The sequence below is a fragment of the Herpailurus yagouaroundi genome, unplaced genomic scaffold, assembly GCF_014898765.1.
Source record: "Herpailurus yagouaroundi ecotype Mexico unplaced genomic scaffold, PumYag 197, whole genome shotgun sequence".
Taxonomy (NCBI): Eukaryota; Metazoa; Chordata; class Mammalia; order Carnivora; family Felidae; genus Herpailurus; species Herpailurus yagouaroundi.
The window spans coordinates 5,850,115-5,859,647 of NW_024412428.1; the positions used below are offsets into that span (position 1 = coordinate 5,850,115).

Sequence of the window (9,533 nt, forward strand, 5' to 3'; positions counted from 1 at the left end):
AGGGGCCAGAAGCAGCCAGGGGCGGCTGGGGGTAGATACTACCAGCTAAGCCACGTTCCGCGTTAAAAGCCTCAGTGTCCCGCTGCTCCCCTTTCTGTTACAGATGCATCTCAGGTTCGAATCCGTAGTCATGCACACACACCCCCCCCCCCCCTTCCTACATACCCCTGGCTACGTTCGAATGGATTGCGAAGCCAAGGCGTTGATCGAGGGTGACACGCTGATTTTGTGAACCTGTCCCAGATCTCCGGGTTTCTGGACGTGCGCCGGGTGAACCGCAGAGAGTCCCCGTCACGCGTGAGAAAACCATACAGTGCAGCCCCCCGTGAGCCGTGTTTGCACTTGGCCCCGTGGTCCCCTTTCTTGACCCGTTGGAGCCCAGACGTCATTCCTCCCCCGGGTCCTTTTGTTTTCTGTGTCTCGGGTGGGATTCAAACACCTCCTAAAGAAAGACCCTCACGTTCAGGAGTTTATTAACGTAAGCACCCGTCTCTGTTTTGATAGGCGGTCTTTTGCTCTGTCTTTTCGGGCTCAACCGTAACCTTTGAAGAGTCAGGCCCTCTGAGACAGTGTCCGGGAAGGTTGAGTGTGTGTTTGTGTTAACACGTGTGTTCTTCAGAGCAGCATGAAACACCTGAATGTATGCCCTGCCCCTACCCCCCCCCCCCCAGCTTTTTGAGGTTCCCTCTGTGACCACTCAGTCCTGGTTATTCCCATCCATCCGTTCTCTCTCTCGGAGTGTGTTCTGAGGCTCTAGCCAAGGGTCAGGCAAAGAGAGGGCCTGTGGTCCAGTTGGTTAGGAAAAGCCTTAGCTAAGTAGAATTCAGTGGATTTCTTAGCTGAAGGACTTTTCAAAGATTTTGAGACTTCCATAGGCACTGTCGGCTTGAGGAACTTCCGTGGGACGGGCTAGGAAATACAGATTTTTCCAAATCTGACTGACCACAGAACCCTTGTAAGACCGAGTTGCGTGAGCCGCCCACCTTTGAGATGCCCAGGAGAAAGGGGAGATTTGAGTCCCTGTTCTTAACCTCTGCCGTCAACCGTTTTATTCTGGCCTGCCACAGAGAGTTACTTTTTGAGTGATTTTCTTTTCGGTTCCTTTGAGTAGGTGATCTCGAATTGCATCACAGCGAATAATGTAGACATGTGAGAATGGCTGGTGCGAAGCGTGGATGTTTGCGTCCTACGGTGTTGCAAGTTCAAAGGACAGTGTATATTATGTTGGAGGGAGGCCCCTGTGTTAGGTGTATTAGACGCGCAGAGGATGTGGCTGTTGCTGCTTTAACGACTCTTGGTGTTTCCTCTCTTTATTAGGATGCTCCCAGCACAGATCATTGAGTATTACAACCCCTCAGGACCGCCGCCTCCTCCGCCGCCCCCCATGATTCCTTCAGCACAAACTGCTTTCGTCAGCCCTCTCCAGATCCCCATGCAGCCCCCCTTCCCTGCCTCTGCGGGCTCCTCCTACGCGCCTCCTCCCCACCCTCCCGCCGCGGGGCTCGTGGTCACGGCCCCGCCACCTCCGGGCCCACCGCCGCCCCCGCCGGGTCCTCCTGGCGCAGGGTCTTCTCGATCCTCCTCCCCGATGCATGGCCCCCCAGCAGCCGAGGCGAAGCGCCAGGAGACGGCACAGCCACCCATAAGCGATGCTCGAAGCGATCTGCTTGCCGCCATTCGAATGGGTGAGTGAGCGTCTCAAACACAGTCTTCCTTCCAGAAGGAGATCTCTTCGTGGCTCCGACCCCAGCTACAGCCTGGCCCTCAAGTGTCTACTCTCCACTGAACTGTGTCTGAGGATAGGGTTCAAGGACACTTGTTTGATTTTGTTTTTGAAGTTTATTTATTTTGAGAGAGACAGAGGTGGTGCGAGCGGGCGAGGGGCAGAGAGAGAAGGAGAGAGAGAGAGAGAGAGAATCCCCTGTGCCACCAGCTTTGGAGCCCAGCGCGGGGCTCGAACTCACGAACCGTGAGATCGTGACCTGGGCCGAAACCAGGAGTTGGACGCTCAGCCGACTGAGCCACTCAGGCGCCCCTTGATTTTGTTTTTGGTAAACTGTTGATATGTTTTTGCCAATGCAAGATAAACACACAGTAATAAAGAATTGAGAATTCAGGAAACCTTTACTTGACTAGAAATAGCTCATAAAAATGATCACTAGTTAATGAGATCTTTCCTCTGCCTTCTACTCTGAGGGTAAATGTATAAATGAGTGAAAGCGAGCTCGTGTATATGATTTAGTTATTTTTAAAAATCTAAGCTGTGTCCTAGACTTCCCATATTTTTAGCTCGATGTGCTAAGCCAGTAAGCTTTTCAACATTTATTTAGCAGCAAAATTCTTTTGTCAGATTGAAGTCCTACACTGAACCCCAGAACATGAGACATACAGAAATAGAGCATCTCTGGTCCCGTCAGGTTGGAGGAGCCCAGATGCTCACCCATTTTGGGGGGGGCGCCCCCCCCCCCAGAGCCACACACTTCCAGTCTATTCCACCCCATTTCTTCTCAGCCCCAGGCATAGCCCAGGCTGGTTGAGGGTCACTGACAGGGCGTGAGCTATCCCAAGAGCTCCTCGTGCAGTCGGGAGATGCACCGTCTCCGGGTCACGGTCTGGTTGTTTCTGTTCGGAAGGGACTGAGAAGGGAGCCCGACAGCAACACCCCTGGCGTCCTTCACAGGACGGCGGGGACATGACTGCCTCTGCTTTGAGCGCCCACACATCAGACTGGAGTGTGACACACAGGCCCGGGGTTCTCGTATGTCTTGAACGTCATTGGCACACTTTGATTTTGTCAAGGAGAGAAGATCCCAGAGGTACACGACCCCATCACAAATAAATTTAGGGTCATAGCAGGACAGTGGTTTTGTTTTCTGACACCCGTGAGCCCCTTCCAGTAAGAGTGATAACATAACTTGGATCTAATCACAAGGAAACCTCTGATAAGCCCACATCAAGGGACAGTCTACAAAAGAGGTGCCTGTGTTCTTCAGAACCGTCAAGGTCGTAAAACACAAAGACGGAAGAACTTCCCAGAATAAGGGACGTGAATGACAACTAACGTGATGGGTGTTTCCATGTCGGATCCCAAGCCTGGGGGAAAACGTTCTTCATTTGCTGCTGTTAGGTCTGCTGGCAAAATTGAAATGAAATTTGTGCAGTAGATCGTAGTATTTGTGTCTGCACTGAGAGCCTGATTTCGGTCATTGTCTCTTAGGAATTACACATGAGGTATTTTAGGGGCACAGGGACATCATATGCTACCTTATTCTCAAGTGATCCAGGGAAAAGTATGGGTGTGTGAGCAAGAATGCCAGAGGAGGGTTGCTAGTTAAACAAGACGGTCAAATGGAATCTGGATGTCGGTTATATGGGGACGTGTTTCCGCTAGTTTTACAGCCTATAAATCCGAAATCGTTTCAAAAGAGAAAGTTAAAGAATTAGCACATTAAATCATCTTTGTATCCCATTTTGTTCATAAGAAAGCAGACGATTGTATCTTGTATTCATTTTCAGCAAGTCAGTGAGACAGAGATCTCTTAACTCCCCACACCAGCCAAGGGCTGTTGGGGTAAAGCACTGCTTTCTAAGCCTTGGGATTACAGCAGCGTCCGGGAAGTGTTCATGATGCCGTCCAGTATGGTAGCCCCCGGGGCCCAGTAAATTCACCCTTAATTAGCCACACGTGGCTAGCGGCTACCCCACTGGACGGTGTAGCACCAGAACTTTCGTGACGTTCATATGTCCTGATTCGAACACACTGCCGTAAAACTCTTTGCTACAAAAAACGTTTCCCCTTTGAGTGCCAATTTTGTTGGTCACGAAACTTCTATTTCCCAAGCTTTTCTCCCCTCAGGTTTCCGAAACTTTCTACCCTGGGTGTCAGCAGGAAAAACAACCCAAAAAAGGCCGCTGGGCCTGTTAGTTTGTGTTTCCTTCGTGTGGAGCCAGCAGAGGGATTAAATTCTACGCTCCGTGTCGTGTCTCTAGGGATTCAGCTGAAGAAGGTGCAGGAGCAGCGTGAACAAGAAGCCAAGCGCGAGCCAGTTGGGAACGACGTGGCCACGATTCTGTCCAGACGCATCGCCGTGGAGTACAGCGATTCTGACGACGACTCCGAGTTCGACGAGAACGACTGGTCCGACTGAGGCGGGGCGCGTGCGCAGGTGGACGGCGTGGGGGCAGGGCTGCTTGCCGGCAGGAGACCGTGCGTCGGAAAATGTCTCGCAAATTTTGTGGTCTCCGCACCCACGTAGTGGTATTATAACCCTGTAGCTTAGCAACTTTTGTATTAATAATGTGATATTGCTTTTGCACATCCAAAAATTCTGGGTTTTTTCAGTATTTACTGTGTAATACTTAAGTGCCACTACACATAGCAAATTGTGCTGCACACGAGGAAATATGCTGTAACTATTGCATTGTCCCGAAAACGGCATTTTGCTTCCTTTTTCTTGGCCGTGAGCGTATTTAGTGCAGTTTGGGTTTCCTCCTTTTGGTCGCTATAATTCTGCAGACTTGCTGCGTGTTTGTGAAGCTGCCTGGTGTTAGGTCTTTGCAAGATTAATGACCGTGTGTCAGAGTGATGTCTTCCAATCAGTAAGTGATACCGTTTCACCTTCGTTTTGTTCTGTTTTGTTTTAAATGTGTCTCAGAAGAAGTTGGTTCTAGAGGGAAGGATTGGATAAGTAAGGAGGATCCAGTGTTTCTGCTCGCAGTGTCTGGGCTTGTGCCTCTGTGTGACTCGGAACGATCTGTTAGATAATTTCGTTTCCTTTGCGCCGGCCCTTTGCAGGCAGGGTTCCCTGCGGCCGTTCGCTTGGTCCCTGCCTGTCGGCAATTGCCATTAAGAGGTTTGGGCAGCTGCGCAGTGATGAACATGAACAGCGGGGTTCTTCTTCCGTCAGGGCCATGGGGTTGTGACGCTGGAAATGTGTGACCGCGCTTACAGCCTTGGGTGCCGGCCAGCCAGCACAGACACGGTGGTCCGGGACCCCCGGACCTCAGGGAGAGGGCTTCCCGTGGCTCCTCGCGCCGCGTGCTCTGAAGTTTAAAAGCTCAGATGGAGGTGGACGTAGATGCTGGCAGCTACTTGCTTTTCCTGGTGCCGCGGCCACATTAGGGATCCATCACCCGAGCGGGGCCGTGGCCCTGCTCCTAGAAGCACACGGTTCTCTTTCCTCACGTGGCCGTCGGCACAGGGAATTTTCAAAAGTACCTCAGGTCAGAGTAGGCTCCTGGCTGCACCGGATCACTTGCCCCTCGCCTTCGTCCTTCCCGCTCTGCTTCCCACACGGCAATACGACCGAGCCGTGGGGTTGATCTTCCTGAGGAAGGCGGACTGCTGGAACGCTCACGGATGGCAGCTTACGTCTTAGAATTTGGGGTGAGGGATCGCTGCTTGTTCGGAACAAATAAACGCCCCCGGGCTTTGATTCTAGATACGACTTCACAAATAACACTAAGACACTTTACGTACTAGGGATTCTTACCCGAGTACAGCATTTCTCACAGATGGCGGTTACTCGTGACTCTCGGTCATGACAAAGGAGTCTTCAGCTCAAGGCAGAGCTGGCTGGTTCACGGTGGTCGTCTCAGCGGGACCATGACCGATGGGTTTTTGTTACTGAGTCCTCCTGAGGACTTCAGCGGCACCCTCGAGCCGGGTCTCTGCGTCCCTGTGTGGACATTTACGTGGCTTGTGGGCGTTCATCCTGTAAAGCCGATACCTTGAATTTTAATCACGTAGAGTTGGAGACTCTGAAAAGCCTAATGTCTGTGTCCCCTTCCCAAGACCATCCTTCTCACATCAGGTTACCTGAGTCTTTTCAGCGGGACTAGCTATTTTGACACATGCTTCTCGAGTTTCTGTTTCTTGGAGCTGGATGCCATAATTTTACCGATTATAAGCAGTAGTTAGTAATGAACGTTTAAATTTCTCCCTTTGATTTCTCTCCCTTTATTTCAGTGTAAAGGCCTCCTGTGTTGGCATTATTCTTGGGACTTTTACCATTTGTACTCCTCTTTTGTCTTTATTACAATATTTTGTTTTTATTGTTACTTTTGGAGTAGGAATTACTTGCACAATTCTAGAACTTCTATCTGGTAACGCTTCTTTGTTTTTTATGTCCCTTCTGTTCTCAGGACGAAGAGAACACATAAGGCTACTACCCATGTCAGAATTTCTTCTATTTATATCTTATTACAATAAAATTACTGGCACTTTATTCATAAATATTCATAAGCCTATTAATTATTAGTCGTCTCCTGTAGTGGAATCAACAAGTCACTTTCAACTTGATTTTCCGACTAGTGAGAAACCTTTTGCCCTAGGGTGTCACATAGCCTTTAACAGAATGGAAAAGGACTAAATTTCCATTTCGATTATTTTTACAGTATTTTTCTCAGCAAATCGGATTTCTTCGAAAATTTAAATCCAGACTTTTTCTAATGTGCTAGTACATGAAAAGGAAAAAGTGAATACTTTGAATTTTCAGTTTTCCATTTTCAAAAAATATTTACCAAAACAAACGGAGAAGGACATTCAAAAGGGTATTTCATAGCTGTGAATTTTACGTTTTAAGGTAGTAGTCATCTATTGTAAGGTTATTTTAAATCATCCTCCGTTTTGTTCCCCCACGTGTATTTTAGACTCATTTCTGATGATCAGCTTTTTTCTCACATCATAGATTAGGCAGAGGGGATGAGAAGACTGCTCGGTACCACACACATTAGCTACACAAACATAACGCGGTTGCTTTTCCATTGGTGGCCCCAGACCGTAGGATTTGGTACACTTCTGGTTTTCCTTTCGTGAAAGTATACTGTTAGGAAATTAACATTTTCATTTCAGTAAATGTTTAGAATATCAACATCTTTTCTGAGCACCAAGTGGCTAGGCTGTGAAAGTTTTGTAATAATTTGCAATGGAAATACACGATACATTTGAATCCATTAAAGACTAGTGGGAATGTATCAGCCAGAGTAGCAAGTAAGTTTTGTTTTATAAATCAGAGTATCTGTCACCTTGCAGTATTATTACCAATGCTGTTGTAAATTGAATTGAAAATGGTATTAAAAAAAAAAAACAACCTCCTGTTAAACAATTTTTATCTGTTTGTATATCTTACTATAGATTATGTACAAGTAACATCTAAATAAAATTACACTTTTAACCCTAAAAGGTTTTACTCATTGGCAACAGTGTTGTATGTTTAACCTTTTTTGGAGGGGAGAAGTTGGGGGTTTGGCAGAGTTTTTAAAAAAATTAAAAAAAATTTCTTTTAATGTTTATTTTTGAGAGAGAGAGAGAGAGAGAGAGACAGACCGTGAACAGAGGAAGGGCAGAGAGAAAGGGAGACACAGAATCCGAAACAGGCTCCAGGCTCCGAGCTGTCAGCGCAGAGCCTGATGCGGGGCTCGACCTCACGGACCGCGAGATCATGACCTGAGCTGAAATCAGAGGCTTAACCGACTGAGCCACCCAGGTGCCCCTTACAATTTTTTTAACGTTCTTATTTATCTTTGAGAGAGAGAGACAGTGCATGAGCTGGGGAGAGGCATAGAGAGAAGGAGACACAGAATCTGAAGCAGATCCAGGCTCTGAGCTGTCACCACAGAGCCCAATGCAGGGCTCGAACTTGTGAACCTTGAGATCATGACCTGGGCTGGAGTCGGACACTCAACCCACTGAGCCACCCAGGTGCCACAAGGGCAGAGTTTTTAATTAGCATTTTCATTATTAGATAGCAAATACTCCGATTTCCATTTAAATTTCTGCATAAGTTTTGCGTCACCAGGAGTTGTGATTGGATTCTGGGAGGGGCCCGGCATAGTGAGAAAGAAAAAGCCATTCTGGGAGCAGGAGGCCGTGTGCTTCGCCACGTCTAGTCTTGATAATAGCAGTGATGAACATTCGGTAGCATTTATCGTTCCTGGGATGCTTTTCTCCAGTCCTTACAGTAACATATCATGATACACGTCGTATACGTATATAACACATCATATACATTCAGTATACACATCATAAATTAAGAGTTTAATATTTGTAACTAATGTTTAATATTTTTGAGGTAAGCGTGAAATGCAGCATCCTAAGTATACCATTCGATGAGTTTTCACAGTGTGGACGCTCTTGTAACGCAAATCCCATCTCTCGTAACGCAAATCCCATCGCTTGTAACGCCAATCCCACAACGGTAGCCAGCACTGCCGTGACCCCAGCATGTTGCTCCATACCCTTCAGAGGCTTCTATCCTAGTCCCTGGAGCAACCACCGTTGTGGTTTTGTTTTGTTTTTTTAAGCTATGGATTCATTTTAGCCTGTTTGAGAACTTCACATATGTGGAGTAAAATAGTACCATTTTACATCTGGCTTCTTTTAGCATAATGTTCTTGAAAGCCATTAATGTCACGGCATATGTCAATATTTTATGCCTTTTTTGTCATTGAGTAGCGTTCCATTGTATGAATATCCCAAAGTGGGTTTATCCACGCTCTTGGTAAGGCTCCATACAAGTCCTTTCTGGGCGTATCTGCTCATCTATCTTGGATAAATACCCAGGAACGAGACTGCTGAGTCACAGGTAGGTGTATGTTTAGTTTTATAAGAAATTGCCAGACTTTTGCAAAGTGGCTGTACTATTTTAAACTCCCCAGCAATGTTGCTTCATAGGCTTTGGTATGATTTTCCTTGTATTTATCTCGCTTGGAGTTCCCTGAACTTGAATCTGTAATTTATGTCTTAAATGAAATTTGGAGAATATTTAGACGTTACTTTTTCAAATATATTTTCTGTCCCTTTCTTTCCTTACATTCCTATTACACATACATTAACCTTTTGAGGTTGGCCCACAATTCCTTGAGGCTCTTTTGATTTAAAAATTGTTTTTCTCTCTGTCTTTCTCTCTTCAGGTTCACCGACTCTTTATTCTGTCTCTTACAATTTACTCTAAAGCCCATCTAGTAAGTCTTTTCTTCCAACCTTCTTTTCCATGTAGAATTTCATATCCTTTTTTAAAATTTATTATGAGAGAGAGGGAGCATGAGTAGGGGAGGGGCAGAGAGAGAGGAGACAGAGAATCCCAAGCAGGCTCTGGGCTGTCAGCATGGAACCCAGTGCGGTTGATCTCACAAACCACGAAATCATGACCTGAGCCAAAATCAAGTGTCTGATGCTTAACCACCCAGGCGCCCCTGTTCTTTTTTCTTTTTTTAATAGTTTTTTTTTTTTTTCTCTGCTGAGATTCCCTACCTGTTTGTTTATTACAAGCTTATTTTCCTTTACATCTTTGAGCGTGGCTATACTAGCTCTTTAAAAATCCTTGCCTGCCAATTCCGACATGTGGATCTTTTCAGGATCTGTCTCTAGATTGCCTTTTTCTCTTGGGTGCATGCCTCATAGTTTTGGATTGTATCCTAAACTTTATGAATTCTACATTTCAGGGACTCTGGAGTGTGTTATGTTCCTCTGAAAAGTACTGATTTAAAAAAAAAATTTTTATTTAACGTTTGTTTATTTTTGAGAGACAGAG

At 46.4% G+C, this 9,533-nt stretch overlaps 1 protein-coding gene across 9 annotated transcripts in view; it reads left to right on the forward strand.

The window, feature by feature from the left end:
- Nucleotides 1-7,183, forward strand: part of WASF3 (WASP family member 3) — a 118,959-nt gene extending 111,776 nt beyond the window's left edge. For all 9 annotated transcript variants that reach the window (XM_040448084.1, XM_040448087.1, XM_040448081.1 and 6 more), the window contains 2 exons: nucleotides 1,318-1,685; nucleotides 3,991-7,183. In XM_040448084.1, the coding sequence (XP_040304018.1) occupies nucleotides 1,318-1,685; nucleotides 3,991-4,148 (526 nt within the window). In that variant the 3' untranslated portion in view covers nucleotides 4,149-7,183. The remainder of the gene's footprint in view (nucleotides 1-1,317; nucleotides 1,686-3,990) is intronic.
- The last annotated feature ends 2,350 nt before the right edge of the window (nucleotides 7,184-9,533 follow it).